Source organism: Trichosurus vulpecula, chromosome 5 (assembly GCF_011100635.1).
Source record: "Trichosurus vulpecula isolate mTriVul1 chromosome 5, mTriVul1.pri, whole genome shotgun sequence".
In the NCBI taxonomy this organism is placed as follows: domain Eukaryota; kingdom Metazoa; phylum Chordata; class Mammalia; order Diprotodontia; family Phalangeridae; genus Trichosurus; species Trichosurus vulpecula.
The window spans coordinates 209196983-209216604 of record NC_050577.1 but is presented as its reverse complement, the minus strand read 5'-3'; the positions used below and the strand labels follow the sequence as shown (position 1 = coordinate 209216604).

Sequence of the window (19622 nt, the reverse complement as noted above, 5' to 3'; positions counted from 1 at the left end):
GTGTGCTGGTTGTTGGAGGGTCTTACACCCTTACAGCAGCTGCTAGCCGAATTGTTGCAATGGTCACACAGCTAGTAAGTGTCAAATGTCTGAGGCCAGATTTGAACTCAGGTTCGCCTGACTCCAGGGCCAGTGTTCTATTCACTGCTCCACCTAGCTGCCCCTCTTTCAAAATTCTTAAAAGGGTGGGCATACATAGACATGACAGCAGTTGAATAAACCTTAGTTTTTTGAATGCTGAAACTCCTCCCCACTTTACTCAAGCTTCCCATTTGCTTTCTGTCTTGGACCCATGGTTCTAGACTCCATTTGACTTTGTTTCTTTTCCTAACACAACTTATAAAACTGCATTGTCTATGCCCCTTGGATTTAGTGCCTCCTTCTACTGAGGACTATAACATAGAGATTTGTTAGGCAAAGTTGCTGAACACCTAGTGACATTATTAATCTCCAGTGATCACTGCAAATCTTGGGGTCCCAAAGCATCTCCTTCTCCTTGATTTAGTCTTACAACTTATGATCTTAGGCTTCATAGTGTGACGAATGGTCAACACCCAAACTAAGAACACACAGAAAAAAAGATATTTATATTTCAACCATCTCATGAGAAAATCATTTTCATTCTTCTAACACATCAAATGAAACTATATTAATTTGAAAAGTTCATTTATTATATGTTAATATATATTTTCTGCAATAATAGTGACAAATCTTTTCAGCACATTTACTCACCTTACAAATAAAATAAGAAAATATAATTTCATCTGCTCTACAAATGGGGTTAAATTAACTAGTTTATCATATTAAATATATGCCTTTCTTGCAGTATGAATACTCTGAAGAGGTCCTAGAAGAGAAATCCTGTAGCTTACTAGTTCATCACTGTAAAATGAATCCGAAAATTGTTTCAGTATGTAATGCTGACCTTTAAAAGTTAATCACTTCAAATGTAAACCAGAATATTGCCTTGTGGTCAGAAAACACACAGATTATACTTTTACCAAATTTTAAAAAATTATTCTTGATAAAATTTCTATTATAATCTGTTTTAATTTATGTTTAAAGTTCAGATAAAAACTCAAATTAAACAGAGATTAAACACTAGGATGATAATTCTTTCTGTTTTCCAAGCTATTTTGGATAAAAATAAAATGCATATAGTAGGGCATTTACTTTGAAGATGCCATTCACTGAATAATTTCTACAAACAAGAACCCTAAAATTATGGTAGCTAAGAGAAACATTCCATTTTCACAGCAAAGTGCATTCATTCACAATATTACACTACTAAAAATAGCATGTGAAATTATATAGCTCAGAATAACTATTTTCAAAGCAACTTTTTAGTTTAGAAAATAGAATTAATAAAATTCCATTATCTTTTCAGCTAGAGGACTGTATTTTAGCTTTTTTTACTTTATTAAAACATATTACAAAATATAAAATATGTACTTGTTTTTAATTTTATAATAGTGAAACTTCAAAATATAGGGCAAAGACCATTATAGGTTTACTTTTGTCCCACTGAAGAATTGGAAAGAATAGAGGAAGTAGTGTCATATATTATAAATAGCACCAGCATTGGAATCAGGAGACCTAGGTAACTAATCTAAGTCAACTTCTCTGGGCTACAGTTTCCTCATCTGTAAAAATAAAGTGGCTGGATTAGATGATCTTTAAGGTATCTTCCAGAGATCTTATGTATCCATGATTTCACATTCAATTGTGGAGACATCTTCATTATTTTCACAGCAAAGCATTCAATTTTGTAAGATTAATGAATCTGTAAATATTTCTCCAAATTAAAATTTATTCAGTATGATTTTAGATATCCAACATGGGGGGAAAATGTTTAGAACTGACAATTATTTTGAGAAAAGGAACTTTTCACATAGGTGATTCTTGTAAACATTTGAGAATATTTTACTAAATTGTAAGTTGGGTCTTAAAATGTAAAGGTCTCCCAATAAACAGAAACACAAAAAGTAACTTTGTTTATCTCACTGATCTATTTTTCCCCAGAGTATGAAAAAAATAAAAGCTATGTAAAAATAAAAAATAAAGTGCCATATATTAACATTAAAGTAAGTACAGAAAAGGATTATATACATGAACAAAAAGCAAATGACAATTTCCTGCACTGAATGTTTTTCAAATAAAAATGCATAATACAGTAGTGGCTCCCATGTACTCCCACATATCTGTGGTTATCCAAAACCTAATGAATTAGAATGGAAGACAAGAAGGATAGCACTTGTTCAGTGACATAACTCACATATATTACAGGAGGCCTATCACTAATAACAATAATAATGAAGTAGATGCTTCAGACTGTACAGTTTTTGTGATAAAATAACTATTCCTGTATATTTGTAGTTTTGAAAGACCCTCTCAGTATTCAATCAGGTCTCCTAACAATTGTGACAAATCTGTTGCCTGAAGATTATTTTTCTGTTTGATAAAATTTGATTCAATGCCACTGACAGGCTGGACAAAATGTCATGATGACTCACTCATTCTACAAATATTGATGAAGCTCCAGGTTTTAGACTCTAGTGACTGATCCTTCTTGTGTAACAGGGTAGTTTATGAATTGTGCCAATGTAGCCATGTTATAAAAAACAGTTCCATTAGATTTTATGGGAGAAAAGAGCCAGCAGGTTGGAGAGGAGGAGGGGCACTAGGGTATTTTGGGGTATTCCAAGAAGTGCTGCTATCAAAATCTGGAAGAGAAAAATATTTCTTGATGAAAGCTTACTCTGCACATACAGCAGTAGAAATGTTTTTGCCATCTCAAATTATTGATTAAAACCAGAGCAGAGTTCTCCCTAGGTTTTAAATACATAAACAACTTATTGGTTTAAAAATATGATGATTTAATATTCCACAGATATAGAGATATTAATGGAGAAATTATTTGGATTCTTCCTGTAATTTCCACTAGAACACATTCTAATATAGATGTCAAAATGGTCTATTAGGGCAGAATACAGTCATTTCCAGAAGGGAAAGTAGCTTTGCTTGGATTAATGATGCTTGGAATTTGGAGGGTTGTAAATCCAGTCAATTATAATGAGTGCCATGCTTCCAATCATAAAGATGATGCCAACAACAAGGAAAATGGCAGCCTAGAGTTGAAAAAAAGAATGAAATATCATTAGAAAATATGGAAAGAACATAAGGAATTTGAGGCTTACTCACTTAGCATAGTTTGGGTTTTATGACTAGATAAAGTGAGGCATATTGATAGGAATATTGGTCTTTATTTCAGTAAGCCAGTCTTTACTTCATCTGCTCAGAGCTCCAATGTTAGCAGGCATAAGAGATCCAATAAATTCCTTTTGTTATTGATTACCAAGGAATTAGGATTAACAAGCAATTATACTTAACATGTCAATGACATATTTACAATTTAGTACTTCTACTAAAGTCCCACCCTGGTGTTTATTGTGGCATGATGGTCACCTTGGTTACTCAAAGGCTGTGCTAGAGAAATGATATCTCTTGCAGGGATTAAAAGTTGCAAAGTTTTCAAATAAAATTCTACCGAACAATTTCTCATCTGTCTGAGCATTGACAGATTGCTGACAGACTGATTACTTTGGGGGCCATAGCTATCTTTGAATAGTGTATGCAAAGTTATTGAGGGGTTGTGATATGGAAAAAATTACCCATACTGAGGAAATTTCAGGTTCTTACAGTGTTTAAATAAGTTTATTAGAGATTGCTTACATTGACTTCTGGCTCTGTCTAAAAATTCCGTGAGGATCTCCTTACTACGGAATTTGCCTAAATACCTGAATTAATTTAATCAGTTCTACATAATCTAATAAGTCCAATACGGTCAGAAAGAGCTTCCAATTAAATAGAAATTGGCTTTCCAATGTATTTATATGCATACATTCTTTCAAATGAATGTGCAAGATTGCAGTGATTGATTTGTTCAACTGATCAACTTCTTGCAGGGTTGTGTTCGCCAACCAGTTGAAGACTCTTACGTTTACAAAAGCAGAATATCCTTATAGTAAATTGTTGTTAGTTTTTATTATACTTTTATGCCAAAATGTCCTCAATATTAACATATCCTCTAATCCAATGACATTTGCAAAATTTAATGGAAGTCAATGGCAAAATATTATTCCACAAACAAATATTCAGTTTGCAAGCAATCTTTTCATGAATGGAGCAAGTATGTTAAATAAGTGTTCTTCTTCATTATGCCTAAATATGCATAAATGCATTTGTATCTGCTCCCCAATCAAGTCAGGTATCCAAGATCACACAAATAGTTAAAGTCAGAGCTGAGACTAGAACCAATGTGTCCTGATTCACAGACAAAAAAAGAAAACAGAGGGACAAAAAGGAATGATGTCATCCCTTTATTAACTCTAATTGTAGTATGAAAACCAATTGCATATAGCAGAGAAAAGCAAGAATTGCTGGTACTTCAGGTCATATTTAGAGAGGGAATTTTGATACCAACATGGGCCCTAGTCCTGGAACTGTCCTGATAAGTGTCAAGGCTCCAAGATAAGAATTTCGGCAAAGTTAGAAAGACATATTCTACTACAGCATGGGTAGAAGAGCATGTGTAATGGCAAGTAAAGTGGAATTTTTGCTGGCTTGAATGTGTGTTGAGTTCTAGCCAATCAGATGCGCATGAATTTTAGCCAATCAGAGACTTGTATGCGCACTGAGTTCTAGCCAATCAGATAGATGTGCATGAATTCAGTCAATCAGAGACCTGAGTTCTATTCAATCAGATGCTGGCTAGAACTGTATACAAGGAGAGCCCAGAGTGTGAGAGAAGCAGACATCAAGAGAGCATTGAAGATAAGACATCAAGAGAGCTGCCAGCATTGAGAAGAGAAGAGATGAAGAAAAAGAATGAGCTGTGAGTGTTGAGCTGAGAGAAAACCTAAAAGAGCTGGCAAGAAACCTAAAAGAGCTGGGAGGAGACCTCTGGAGCAGAGAGGAGACCTCTGAGAACACAGAGTAGCTTCCAAAAACACAGAGGAGACTTCTAAGAGTAAAGAGAAGACCTTTAATGGCAGAGACTTGCTGAAGGAGCCTCCCAACGTTGAAGGTGAGTGGAGCTGTGGGGCAGAGACCTGCCCATGGGAAGGAGGCTTAGCTTAAGCCCCTTTAGAAAGCTGTTAAAGTGAACTGAGATGTTAACACCGAGCCTCTGGACTTTGGAGGTGAATTGAGATGGTGGTGTTGGTGGTGTGTATTGCTGCCCTGTTAAGTTTCATTTTCCCAGAAGCAGAAGCTGTAGGCAGGAACACCTGGAGCCTGCTGTCAGGCATGGCCTTGAAGTGGAGTAGTCACCATGAGCTGAAACCTGGTACAGGAGCAGAAAGACGCCCACATGTGAATCCAGGCAAGGGGCAGAAGCAGTTAGCCTATAGAGGAAGAGCTATGGGACCCGGAAGTCAACCCCGAGTCAAGATGAAAGAGGACTTTACTGAGATGCTTGGTAATGATTAAGGAGATTATTCTTACTGTGACCTAGTGGTAGATGGTGTAGTATTTTCTGCTACCCCTTAAGGATTGTATTGGTAATTTAAATTTGAAGATTTTTCCCACCCATTAATAGGCCCATGTGACCTGCTTATGTCACAGGAAGCCTAAGTCACATGTAGTGAGAAGAGCTTGCTGAGAAGAAAAGAAAAGTGTGCCACAGGAAATGCTCAGAGAGTGCTTAGAGTTGGGGGAGAGAGCAGATGTGTCCTAGCTGTGCTGTGAGTGTGTGTTGGTAGCAAGGCCCCAGCATAGGGAAGGGAGGTTATGGAATGGACGCATTATCTGCTGTGATGTTGTCTATTGATTTCTTTGCTGCTGTGATGGATTGGGCTTATTGGTTTTGGGATTAGATCCTCTGGTGTCTAAATAAATGGTTTACTTCTACCTTCTATATGGAGAATGTCTTATATTTTGCAATACACAACTACATAGGCATATTGACAATTATTGTTGATATTGTGATTATTACCTTACTAACAAATTTGGCAACTAGGAGGATGGGATTGCAAGGTATAAAATCTCTATTTGGAGGTAGTAGGGCTTTAAAGGAAGAAATGGTTATCCCAGGATAGGATGAGGTACCTTATTCCTCCCTAGCAAGGGAATGGTAAATTGGATCAGGACTCTGTAAAGACTCAAAAGAGAAGAGAGGAGAACCTAGAGGTTTGGAAAGATGTTGGCAAGAAATTAAAGTTAAGCCAGGGAGAGAACTGCTAAAAGCACTTCCTCAAAGAGGCTGGATTTTACTCACAGTATGTTGTATTATACATGAAAGCAGGGAGAGACTGTTGAGAGAGAGAACTCAGATGGAAAGAGAATTGGCTAGCTTGAATGAGAATATTTCTATACCACAGCAAGATGGGAAATCTCAGGTGGCAGAGGAACAGATTATTATTCAGGAATGGACTGATTTTGCTGTTAATTTGGCTAGAAGAAAGAGGAAGCCAATGAGGTCAAAAGTACATTTGAGTTTAGCCCAGTCTTGTTGCCATGGTGATGGGGAAGAGAGTCAGGAGAGAATGACACAATATTAGGAGCTGAGGCACAAAGTTATACTTTGTGGTATGATGCTCCTGAGCCAGAAAATGATAAAATACCAGACCAGGCCCCTCAGACAGAGGTGCACCCCATACTGTGAAGGAGGCAAGAGACCCAAGAAAATAATACAGAAGTGTTGGAAGATTTTACACAGCAGGAAATGAGAGATATATTGAGTAGGTTTACCCACGGAAGGGGAAAATCATTAATATCTTGGATTATGAGAATCAGTGATGAAGGGGCCACAGGAGTATCTGTGGATAGCATAGACTGTATGAAATTCATAAGCATTAGTCAGAATCCTTTTGTACAGCAAGCTTTTAGGTATTATCATCTGCAAGGGGTTAACAGGACAATTAGTCTGTTAGCTTTAGAAGCAGAGGGATGTAACCAAGAGTATCTCACTGATTGCATGTGGCCCAGTGCAGATAGACCCTGGTATTCACTTAGGAACTGTATGAGAAAGTTAAAGGAGGAGGTAATGAAAACTGCTATTATGATGGGAAATGCGGGTACATACTATGATACTTCCTTGGGAGTCTCTCATAGAAATTTAATACTTAAGACAGCTCCCCCTGCTTATAAACACCTAATTCTGACTCTGCTAATTGGGGAGGTAGGGCACCCTCTTTCAGAGGTGCTAGATAAGATTTCACAGTTAAGTGACTTAGGAAACTGGGAAAAAGATAAATTTCCTTGAGAGAGAGAGAGAGAGAGAGAGAGAGAGAGAGAGAGAGAGAAGAGTGAACAGTCAATGGATTCAAAGTCAGAATAGAGTAACAAGAAAAGAAATGTTTACTGCTCTATTGAGAGCAGTGGTAGATTTTGGAAGAATAGATGGCATTCCAACTAATGAGCTATACAAAATGTATTGAGATAAGGGCCTTAATAGCAGATGGAATAGAGAAGGAAGAACTTCCCCTACAAATCCTAAAGATCTTGAACCCTTGTATCCAAGTGAGTCATACCTTCAGGGAGACTAGGAAATAGGCTGAGCTCCAGGTCAGATTAAAGAAACACACAGATAGTATTACAGACCCCATATTAATCTGACTATATATTGGAAAAATAGATCAAATACTATAACTAGGGCATTGATAGACACTGGGGCAGAGGCCTCCCTTACATATGGAAACCCTGACAAGTTTAAGCATGGAACTCCTATTACCATCATAGGACTAGGAGGGACTGAAATATCAGCCAGACAAGTCAAACTAATAATGAAAATTGGACAATTGCCTAAGAAAGAATATACCATGGTCATTGTACCCATTCCTGAATACATCATTGGAATAGATATATTGAGGGGGATGACTCTGAATTTACCTGAGGGGAGATATCAATTTGCACTAAGGAAGATAAGAATTAATACAATTTTAGTAGGAAAAATAAAATGGGCCCAATCACTTTACCTGAACCTTCTAAAGTAATTACTTTGAAGCAATATTGTATGCCAGGTGGGCACCCCATAAGGGAATATGTTGATGCAGGAGTGTTAGTCCCTACAACCACTTGATGGAATAATCCTGTCTGGCCAGTACAAAAATCAGATGGAATGTGGAGAATGACAGAGGATTATTGAATAAAGTAACTCCTCCCTTGAATGCTGCTATTCCAGATACTGTTACCTTAATAGAAAGGATCCAGAAACATGATGGGACTTGGTACACAATTGTTGACTTGGCCAATGCTTTCTTTACAATCCAAATAGACTCTAAATAATGGGACCAGTTTGTTTTCACATGGCAGAGCCAATAACATACTTTTGCCCACCTGCCGCAAGGATATCTGCATAGCCCAACTATTTGTCAAAGAATTGTGGCTGAATATTTAGATGAATTAAAGCTACCTGATGTATAGCTTACCCACTACATAGATGATATTATGATACAGGGAGAAAATGTAAAAGAAATGGAGAAGAGTTTGACACTATTAACTGAGTATATGAAAGGCAAAGCATGGGAAATTAACCCTGCAAAGATTCAAGGGCCAGCACAAATTGTAAAATTTTGGGGTAGACAGTGGAATAAGGACTGCAAGAAATTCTCCCACAAGCCTGAAAAAAGATTCAAGATTTTCCTATCCCTACCAATTAGAAAGAGGCCCAAAGTTTATAGGACTATTTGGATATCAGAGGTACCATATTCCACATTTGGGACAAATTTTGAAACGTATGAATTTGATTGGAGACTTGAACAGCTTAAAGCTGTTGAAGAAGCCAAGATGGCTATACAATTGGCTCTAGATTTATGGCCTATGCAAAATGGCTGAGTGGAATTACAAGTGACTGTACAGGATGAATATGCAAATTGGACTTTATGACAAAAAGAACAAAGCCAAAATGTACCCTTAAGATTTTGGTCTAGGAGACTTCCTTCATCTGGAGTTCAGTATACACCTTTTGAAAAGCAGTTGTTAGCAGCATATTGGGCTTTGGTCAAGACTGAACAACTGACTCTGGGCCATGAAGTGATATTGAGGCCTGGAATCCCAATTAAGACCTGGGTAATGAGTACCCCAGAATCTCACAGAACTGGACATGCTCAAGAGGCTAGCATAATTAAATGGAAATGGTATATTCAAAATAGATTGAAAACAGATAAAAGTGGAGTTTCTGCTCTACATGAATCTACAGCAAGCATAGACACTGAGGGAAACAGGAAACTTCCTGAACCAAGGAAAGTTAGTATAGTCTTTGGTAAAATGGAATGACAAATATTGTGGATTAACTGAAGAACAGAAGAAAGGTTCATGGTTTACTGATGGGACAGCAAAATATTTAGGCCATAAAAGACATTGGAAAGCAGTAACCTATAACCCATGTACTAAGTGAACTTCGAAAAGTACTGGGATAGGTGGAAGGAGCCAATATGCTGAACTTATGGCAGTATATTAAGCTATCAAAGCAGAAAAAGGAGGACAGTGTCATATATTCACTGATTCATGGGAGGTAGCTAATAAGTTAGCTAAATGGATGCCAATGTGGAAAAATCAAAATTGGGAAATTCATGGTGAACAAGCTTGGGGCAAAGGATTATGGGAAGATATATGAGGTATGTCTTTGGTTACTAATTTGTCAGTTTTTCATGTAGATGCTCACATGGCCCTTACCAGAACATAAGGAATGTGTTTTGTAAAACTTAAAAGTGCTATGTAAATATGAGTAAGGAATAAAGTTTCCTAGTGCTTACCTGATTAACTGGAAATAAAATCCTCAGTATTTTAGACAAATGAGAATGTCTTATTCTGAACTAAATTCTTAACAGTATTTAAAGATTTGTTCTATTTCTGGGTAACGAAAATAGTTATTGTGATTCTTGTGTTTCTTTTCCAAAGATAGTGCTCTCAATGCACATGTTAATTGTTAATTGATAATAGGAAAGTTCCATTGCCACATGACACACTGCAAAGTAAATCAGGCCTGTTAGCTTTGATTTATAAAGTTCTGGAATCATCAAAGTCTTTGAATTGTGTGTGTGTGTGTGTGTGTGTGTGTGTGTGTGTGTGTGTGTGTGTGAAGGTGAAGGAAAGCATCTCACCTCAAGTTGAGATATTTCAAACATGTATGTCTTTGATACATTATGGTCCTAATGTAGCATCTTTCCCTGAGTGATATGTGTACTTTCTTTTTGACATAAGTAAGAAGTTGAAGATTAACTTTTGCTTGAGGGAAATCACAAGATTCCCCTGCTGGTTGACTTACCCCAATCTTCTGAGGTGATCTTAAGGGTTCTTTTTTAACTAGTCGAAGGTAAAAGGCAGCTGGGAGAATGAAAATTAGCATGGTAGCAGAAGATGCACCTGAAGAAAAATCAAGGTATTTGGTGAAATTATTAATGATACAGATGATTCGTAAGCTACTCCACCACATGTGGAAGCTAAAGACAAAATCTCCCAACTCACTGAAATGCCCTGTGAGGCACTTGATTTATGTTTTGAATGAGAGGCGTCATTATGTAATGAGCTTGCCTCTTTGAGTCAGGAAAACCTGGGTTCAAGTCCTACTTCTAACATATACTGACTGTGTCACCCTGGACAAGGCACTTAACCTCTCAGCCCCTTCAGGCAAACCTTTCTCCTCAGTAGTTCCTATACCAAGGAAATCACAAGTTCAGCACAAAGAAGAGAACGTTGAATGACCCCTGAGCAGACACAGAATGGAAAACTAACTGGAGTGACAAGGTACCCCAAAAGGAGTAAATTGCCCATAAAAGCAAGTTCTTTCCTTTCTGAAGAAATTCTTCAACTCTCATATTGATGGTTGTGAACCTCCATGTCCTGCCGAGAAAATTTCTGTCCTTTCATATCTTCCCTAGAAAATGTATATGGCCTTGGATTTGCAGTCTGAGAAGCAATGGGTTCCATGGACTGACAACTAATGATGATGTCTAGGACCTAACCTCAACTGTATCACTAATAATTTATGTCTTTGGATTTTGCTATACCTCAGTTTCCTTATCTGTAAGGTAAAGGGATTGGGCTAGTAGTAATTGCAGTTATATTCTACTCTGCAATACTATGGTTCTTGAAATTTAATGCAATATTATATAACCACAGTTTGGCCACTTGATAGGTATGTAACCACAGGTAAGTCTTTGTAGATCCTGCTTTGTGAACACTGCCACAGAAATATAGAAGCAATTTTGAAGTAATCAAGCAGATTCTGTTCCAAAATTCAACAGTTTGCTGATATAGAATTTCTGGGAGAGGCTTTTGGAAAAGAGATAAAAGGTTTTCCACCTTGCCTAGAGACAAAGAATTGGGTAGAAGTGTGTGACTTCCTGATCTATGGGCACCCTGAATCCTTAAACCTGCCATGTGGAAGGAAAAGGAACAAGCATTTATCAAGTACCTGCAATGTGCCAGGCACTGCACTAAGTGATTTACAAATACTATTTCATTTGCTAGTTATAACAACCTGTAACGGAAGTTCTATTATTATCCTCCCCACTTGACAGTTAAGGAAACCAAAGCAAATAGAAATCAAGTGACTTGCCCAGGGTCACACAGCTAGTAAAGTGTGTTCTAATCCCTGAGCTTATTTGAGCATATACAAGTATATTTGGAAAATCTCAGGAGTATGCCATTATATATGTATAAGAACAACTTCAATGGACTTTGACACATAGACTATCCATACTGTCACTGTATCTTTAAGTGCCAATAGCATCTTTAACAGTTACAGTTTAACCATCGTTCTTTGAGGAGTCTGAGGAGACTGGGTTTAATTGGCATTCTGAAGAGTCATGTATAAAGAAGGACTGAGTAGAGCATAAGAGAGGGAGTTAAAACAAACTTACTAAGAGAACTGTTTTAATTCTCACTTTACAATGAAATATTATTTTTTTAAAAAATAATTCTGAGAGATTTTGGTTGTTATTCTGAGAGAACAGAAAGGTGGAAATGTGTTCCCAAAATTGAGAAGTCAGCAATTATGTTAATGTTTAAAGGTAACTTTGTGACCTCTCACAAGTGATAATATTAAAATTAATTATGACTTTGTTTTATTGTTTGTTACACTGTTAGTAAACTGTGTAGCCAGTGTAACATGGATTCAATCCTAGGAAATTAGTGGGATCTATTGTGTGCGTGTGTGTAAAAGAGAGAGTTATAGAGTTGGACACAGACTCACTTGATAATATATTTTATAAACTCGTGCAAAGGCCATAAGCTAATAGATTATAGCAATTTATTAGGAAATACCAAAACTTGCTTCTGATTTCCATAAAAGCTAGATTGAAAAAAGTAAGGAAAATAAGCTAGTAGAATGTGGAGACAGGATATAAGACCTTCATATTAAAGATCATTCTGTTAAAAATTTATAAGAGAAGCAGATGAAGTATACCTCTTATAGCATTGAGTATGAAATGTACTCTTAACCAAACAAGAGAAAGAGGCAATTATAAAAGATAAAATTTAACTTTGATTACTTGAAACTGAAAACCTTCTGCATAAATAAAATTAGTGCACCTAAGAAAGGAAACAGTCAAATGGGAAAAAATTTACAAACTTCTCTGATAGGAGTTTGGTATCTAAGATATATAAATAATTAATAAAACATAAGACTAATAGCCACTAGATAAATGGTCAAAAGATATGAACAAACAGTTCTCAAAAGAAAAACTAAAATATAGAGGTGTCAACAAATCGCAAATGTACGTTCTCATTATTCCAAAAATTTCATCTTGGCGGTAAGGGGAGAACAGAACAAGCATTTATATAGTGTTATACTATATACTATGTGCTTTACAACTATTATTTCATTTGATCCTCAAAATAATCTTGTGAGGTATTTGCTATTATTATCCTTCTTTTACAGTTGAGGAAACTAAGGAAAACAGAGGTTAAGTGACTTACCCAGGATCACACAGTTATTAAGCATCTGAGGCCAAATTTGAACGTAAGTCTTTCTTGACTCTATGCCTAGTACTCTATCCACTGGGCCACCTAGCTGAAACTGGTGCTTTGTCATTTTGCAGTTCTACCAACAATGCATTGGTGTGCCTATATTTTCACAACCATTCCAAAAATAACTATTGCTATGGGGGTCAGGGGGCAGCATTTTTGTCAGTTTGCAGGGTATGGCACAAAACAGTAAGAGAAATGCAACAAATAGGCCATATTGATGCTAAATCCTTCCACATATGTTTATTTGGAACATCCCATGTTATACCGTAGATTATTGATTATATCTCCCTGGATAGCAACTGAAAAATGAGGGGATTTGACTAGATGACTTGAAATCTCTTTGCATTTCTAAATCTGTGATCCTACGATCTCAGATATGGTTTATTTGATCATTCTATCGAGAGAACAATGAAGGTCTGAATTCAGTAATTAAAACATTTTTAAAACCTACCTATGAACCCAAAAATGTATTTTATAGTTGGCACAAGAATTACAAGGAAATTATTAAGTGCAAGGAGAATTGCTACAATCAGGAAGTGTCTTATCCAACTGAAGGGCCTTTTGGGGAATAACAGTGTGATCACTGATGTGCGGATCTGTAAAGGAAATATGAAAAAGAAACAGTTTGGATTTTTAGCTTTATCCCAGTGCTTATTTTTAAACATTTTAAAGCACATTAATTTTGAAAAATCTTGAAACCTTTCCCTCCTGCCTCCTGAAAATATCTAAATGATGTTTTGATGTCTAAAGATGTCTCATTGATTTTTTTCTTCTTGAATATAGCCCAATTTTATTCAGTGAGTTTTCAGACCTCATTTAGCAGTTTAACTTAATTTTTAAAACTCTTGAAGAGGGAGAGATAAAATACATATAACACTGAGAGGGATAAAAACCTTCAGGAGTTGATTAAGAAAGCTGCTGCTCTTACTCTTAGGAGATGAGCCATCAGCCTAGGTTATCAGCTAAGGAGGATGAATAGCAACATTTGATTTTCATTGGATGTTACTGAAGAATTTTGTGAAAATCAAACTGAGATGTGGAAATTTTCTAACTTCCTATTGGTATGGCCATAATATATATTTGAGAAAGATCCACAAGAGAATTCATCATTGTTTCTTCACTCATGCAGTTTTGAAATAAGTTTTTTAAAAATGTCAAGAACTGCTTCATTTGCCACTGCAGATAGTATTATATCTTTTTCTTAATTAAAAAAAAACTTTTTATTTCATTAAATATTTCCCAATTACATGTAAATGAATTTTTAAATAATCATTTAAAAATTTTTGAGTTCCAAATTCTCTCCTTTCCTCCCTCTCCTCCCCTCTCCTTTTTTTATTTATTTAATATATTTAGTTTTCAGCACTGATTTTCACAACAGTTTGAATTACAAATTTTCTCCCCATTTCTACCCTCCCCCCCACTCCAAGATGGCATATATTCTGGTTGCCCTGTTCCCCAGTCAGCCCTCCCTTCTGTTACCCCACTCCCCTCCCATCCCCTTTCCCCTTCCTTTCTTGTAGGGCAAGATAAATTTCTACCCCCCATTGCCTGTGTATCTTATTTTGTAGTTGCATGCAAAAACTTTTTTTTTTGTTTTTGAACATCTGTTTTTAAAACTTTGAGTTCCAAATTCTCTCCCCTCTTCCCTTCCCACCCACCCTCCCTAAGAAGTCAAGCAATTCAACATAGGCCACATGTGTATCATTATGTATAACCCTTCCATAATACTCATGTTGTGAAAAACCAACTATATTTTGCGCCTTCCTAACCTATCCCCCTTTATTGAATTTTCTCCCTTGACCCTGTCCCTTTATATATTAAAATGGTATTATATCTTAATAACTAGATAAAGAGAGTCTACAAATGTAAGCACTGAAAATTTACAGGTCCCCAGAACTAGCTGTGAAAACAGAAGAATATAAAAGCTTGTAGTGTCAGACATTTATCCTAATTGCCATCCAGAGGTAAGTAGAGACCAACTCTAACATAAAGGCCAAAGTTAAGAAAAAGCCTGTAAAGATGAGCAAACAACAAAAAAAGAACCTCACCATAAAAATATACTATGGTGACAGGGAAGCTCAAAACACAAATTCAGAAGAAGGCAATGATGTCAAAACATCTACATAGCTTCAAAGAAAAATGCAGACTGTATACAATCTCAGAAGAACTCCTGAGGAAGAGCCAAAGAAAGGTTTTTTAAAAGCAAAAATGAGAGATTTTCAAAATCAAATAAGAGCAATACAGAAAAGTTGGGAAAAGATATGAAAACTATGCCAGAAAATTATGAAAAGAGAACTAACGGCTTAGTAAAAGAGGCACAAAACAGTAAGAAAACAACTCCATAAAAATCAGAATTGGCCAAATGGTGAAAGATGTATAAAATCTCAATGAAGAAAGTAACTTCTTGAAAATTTAGAATTGGTCAAATGGAAGCTAACAACTCTATGAGCTGTCAAGAAACAATAAAACAAAATCCAAAGTGGAAAATAGAAGAAAATGTGAAATATCTCATCAGAAAATCAACTGACCTGGAAAATAGATCAAGGAGAGAAAATCTGAGAATTATAAGATTACCTGAAAGCCATGATAAAAAAATATAATGTAGGGCAGAAAAATGTAGGCAGATAACAGATTTTAAATATTTTAAAAGAAATCTTAACAAGACAATCACCAAGGCTCTCTTTTCCTCACCACATTCCCATTGTTAAAATTTGTTAAGTGTCTAAATGTATCTCTGAAAGATTGTTTGCGGGCAAAGCTGTTGGAAACAACTGAAAATCATTATAAGTTCCAGTTTACTATACCTTTGCTTGCAAGTCTAAACTTACACACCTTAGAAAACAAAGAATTTAGATCAATGTAAGGGAAATTCATGGTCTTAGAGTGACAAAATATAGTTCATACTCTCTAAGGCACACAATTATTATTTTCAAAATGTTTAATAGCACTTATCAAAGTAGTAATCATTATTTTAAAGAAAATGCTATTTCTCTGCTTCTTTTGAAGAAATATCAACTAGACCTAATGGATGAGGATAAAAACTATGAATGGTATGGCTAGTTAAGATAATGATGTGCCCCTTTTCCATGAAGGAGAACATAAGACCAAACAAAGAAACTGGCTATGAAGAAATCAGTCTAGTTTTAGCTTTGTTATTGACTCTAGACTCTCAGCTAAAGAGAAATACAGCAATTAAGTTAGAAGGGAGAAGATTTGGAAACTGTGGTTTCATGAAAGAACACCAAATCTGAAGTCAGAGGACTTAATTTCATATGTCTAAAGATTCCTTATAGCTCTAAATATTATGATCTGACAGATTCTCCAAGGTCTTCTTGGTCAAAGGTCTTCTTTGGCATGCACATGCAAATTTCTTAGCAAGTCAACACGCATTTATTAAGAAGCTACTATGTGGGTGGCAGAGCCAAGATGGCAGCTGGAAAGAAGGGACTTGCTTAAGCTCTTCCCCAAATCCCTCCAAACACCTGTAAAAATGGCTCTGAACAAATTCTAGAGCTGCAGAACCCACAAAATACCAGAGGGAAACAGTACGTGGCCCACCAGGACAGACCAGACCTGGAGTCAGCCAGCCAGAACAGACCTTAGGGCCATGAATCGTTAAGCTGTGGCAGTTATCAGACTTCTCAACCCACAAACACCTAAGAGCAGGTTAGTGGGAAACTGCAGGATCAAGTTTAGAGCAGTCCAGCCCCATCCCTGGGGGTGGTGGAGGTGGTGCAGCAGTGGCAGTGGCAGCAGCAGGAAGCTCCTGAGGCTGCTTCCAGAGCTCCAGCATCAGCTGCGTCCCGAGTCCCTGGCTCACACAGTGAAAGTAATCTAGCAGCAAATCAGAGTGGGAGTGCAAGGAGCACTTTGTGGGCACAGAGGCAGTTTCTCTTGCTGTGCCACACTTGGATCTGTATTGCAGTCCTGGTTGGTTGTTCTTGGGAGAGGAGGAGTGCTGCTGTGACAGAGCCTGTGGTGACTGTGGAGTAGAAGTAGCTCTGAAAGGGCAACCAGAATATATGCCATCTTGGAGTGGGGGGGGGGGAGGGTAGAAATGGGGAGAAAATTTGTAATTCAAACTCTTGTGAAAATCAATGCTGAAAACTAAATATGTTAAATAAATAAATTTAAAATGAAAAAAAAAGAAAAAAAAGTAGCTCTGAAAACAACAATGCTTGGACCCTAACGCTTGGGAAAAAGGACTCTCTACAAGCATCATACCCTGACCAAAAGTTCAAGGGTCAAGTAGTTGGCTGGGAAGTATGAACAGGCAGCGAAAATGAACTCAGACTCAAACTCAGACTCAAACTCGAACTCTAGATTCCTTTTCTGGTGACAAAGAAGGCCAAAACAGCCAGAAGAAGTCAACAAAGTCAAAGAGCCTACATCAAAAACCTCCAAGAAAAATATGAATTGGTCTCAGGCCATGGAAGAGCTCAAAAAAGAGTCGGAAAAGCAAGTAGGAAAAGTAGATGAAAAACTGGGAAGGGAAATGAGAGTGATGCAAGAAAACCATGAAAAACAAGTCAAGGACTTGCTATAGGAGACCCAAAAAAACGTTGAAGAAAATAACATCTTAAAGAATAGACTAACCCAAATAGCAAAACAGCTCCAAAAAGCCAATGAGGAGAAGAATGCCTTGAAAGGCAGAATTAGCCAAATGGAAAAGGAGGTCCAAAAGACCACTGAAGAAAATACTACCTTAAAAATTAGATTGGAGCAAGTGGAAGCTAGTGACTTTACGAGAAATCAAGATATTATAAAACAGAACCAAAAGAATGAAAAAATGGATGACAATGTGAACTATCTCCTTGGAAAAACCACTGACCTGGAGAATAGATCCAGCAGAGATAATTTAAAAATTATTGGACCACCTGAAAGACATGATCAAAAAATTTTCAAGAAATTATCAAGGAAAACTGCCTTGATATTCTAGAACCAGAGGGTAAAATAGAAATTGAAAGAATCCACCAATTGCCTCCTGAGAAAGATCCCCAAAAGAAAACTCCCATGAATATTGTCATCAAATTCCAGAATTTCCAGGTCAAAGAGAAAATATTGCAAGCAGTCAGAAAGAAACAATTTGAATATTGTGGAAACACAATCAGGATAATACAAGATCTAGCAGCTTCTACATTAAGGGATCAAAGGGCTTGAAATATGATATTCTGGAGGTCAAAGGATCTAGGATTAAAACCAAGAATCATCTACCCAGCAAAACTGAATATAACGCTCCAAGGCAAAATATTGACTTTCAATAAAATATAGGACTTTCAAGCTTTCTCAGTGAAAAGACTAGAGTTGAATAGAAAATTTAACTTTTAAATACAAGAATCAAAGAAGCATGAAAAGGTAAACAAGAAAGAGAATTCATAAGGGACTTACTAAAGTTGAATTGTTTTGTTTACATTGATGCATGGAAAGATGATGTGTGTAATTCATGAGACCTTTCTCAGTATTAGGGGAGTTGAAGGAAACATATATATATATATATATATAGACAGAGGGCACAGGGTGAGTTGAATATGAAGGGATGATATCTAAAAATAAACTAAAATTAAGAGGTGAGAGAGGAATATATTGAGAGGGAGAAAAGGAGAGATAGAATGGGGTAAATTATCTCCCATAAAAGTGGCAAGAAAAAACAGTTCTGTTGGAAGGGAAAAGGGGGCAGATGAGGGGGAATGAGTGAATCTTGCTCTCATCGGATTTGACTAGAGGAGGAAATAACATACACACTCAATTGGTTATCTTACTCCACAGGAAAGTAAGGGGAAGGGGATAAAAGGGGGGAGGATAGAAAGGAGGGCAGACAGGGGGAGGAGGTAATCAAAAGCAAACACTTTTGAAAAGGGACAGGGTCAAGGGAGAAAATTGAATAAAGGGAAACAAGATAGGATGGAAGCAAATATAGTTAGCCTTTTACAACATGAGTATTGTGGAAGTGTTGTACATAATGATACATGTGTGACCTATATTGAATTGCTTGCCTTCCTAGGGAGGATGGGTGGGAAGGGAAGAGGAGAGAGAATTTGGAACTCAAATTTTTAAAAGAAGATGCTCAAAAAAGTTGTTGTTGTGTGCAGCTGGGAAACAAGATATATAGGGAATGGGGCATAGTAATCTATCCTGCCCTACTAGAAAGTAAGGGGAAAGGGGATGGGGGTAGTGGCGTGACAGAAGGGAGGGCTGACTGGGGAACGAGGCAATCAAAATATATGCACTCTTAGAAGGGGGAGGGTAGAAATGGGGAGAAAATTTGTAACTCAAAATCTTGTGGAAATCAGTGTTGAAAACTAAAATATTAAATAAAAATTATAAAATTCAAAAAAAGAAATATTGTAACAATGATCAACTGTATAAGACTTAGCTAATATGATGAACAAAATATTCCAAGACAAAAAAAGAAGCTACTATGTGCCAGGCACTATGTTAAATGCTGGAGATACAAAGAAAGGCAAAAAAGGGTACTTTCTCTCAAAGAGATCAATATAATGAAATATTCAGTACGCTAGCAATTATGTACAAATAAGATATATACAGGATTAATTGAAGGTGATATAAGAGAAAAGGCACCATCATAAGGGAGGAACAGTAAGGATGCTAGTGTCACTACATTATAGAGTACTAGAGGGCAATAAGATAAA

General features: G+C 36.7%; 1 protein-coding gene across 1 annotated transcript in view; it reads right to left on the bottom strand.

Annotated features, from left to right (window-relative positions):
• Window positions 1–649: 649 nt before the first annotated feature.
• Window positions 650–19622, bottom strand: part of SLC38A4 (solute carrier family 38 member 4) — a 71630-nt gene continuing 52657 nt past the window's right edge. Inside the window, exons 14-16 of the mRNA XM_036761118.1 lie at window positions 13424–13568; window positions 10268–10365; window positions 650–3128 (exon numbers count right to left, since the gene is read on the bottom strand). Of these exons, the coding sequence (XP_036617013.1) occupies window positions 3027–3128; window positions 10268–10365; window positions 13424–13568 (345 nt within the window). The 3' untranslated portion in view covers window positions 650–3026. The remainder of the gene's footprint in view (window positions 3129–10267; window positions 10366–13423; window positions 13569–19622) is intronic.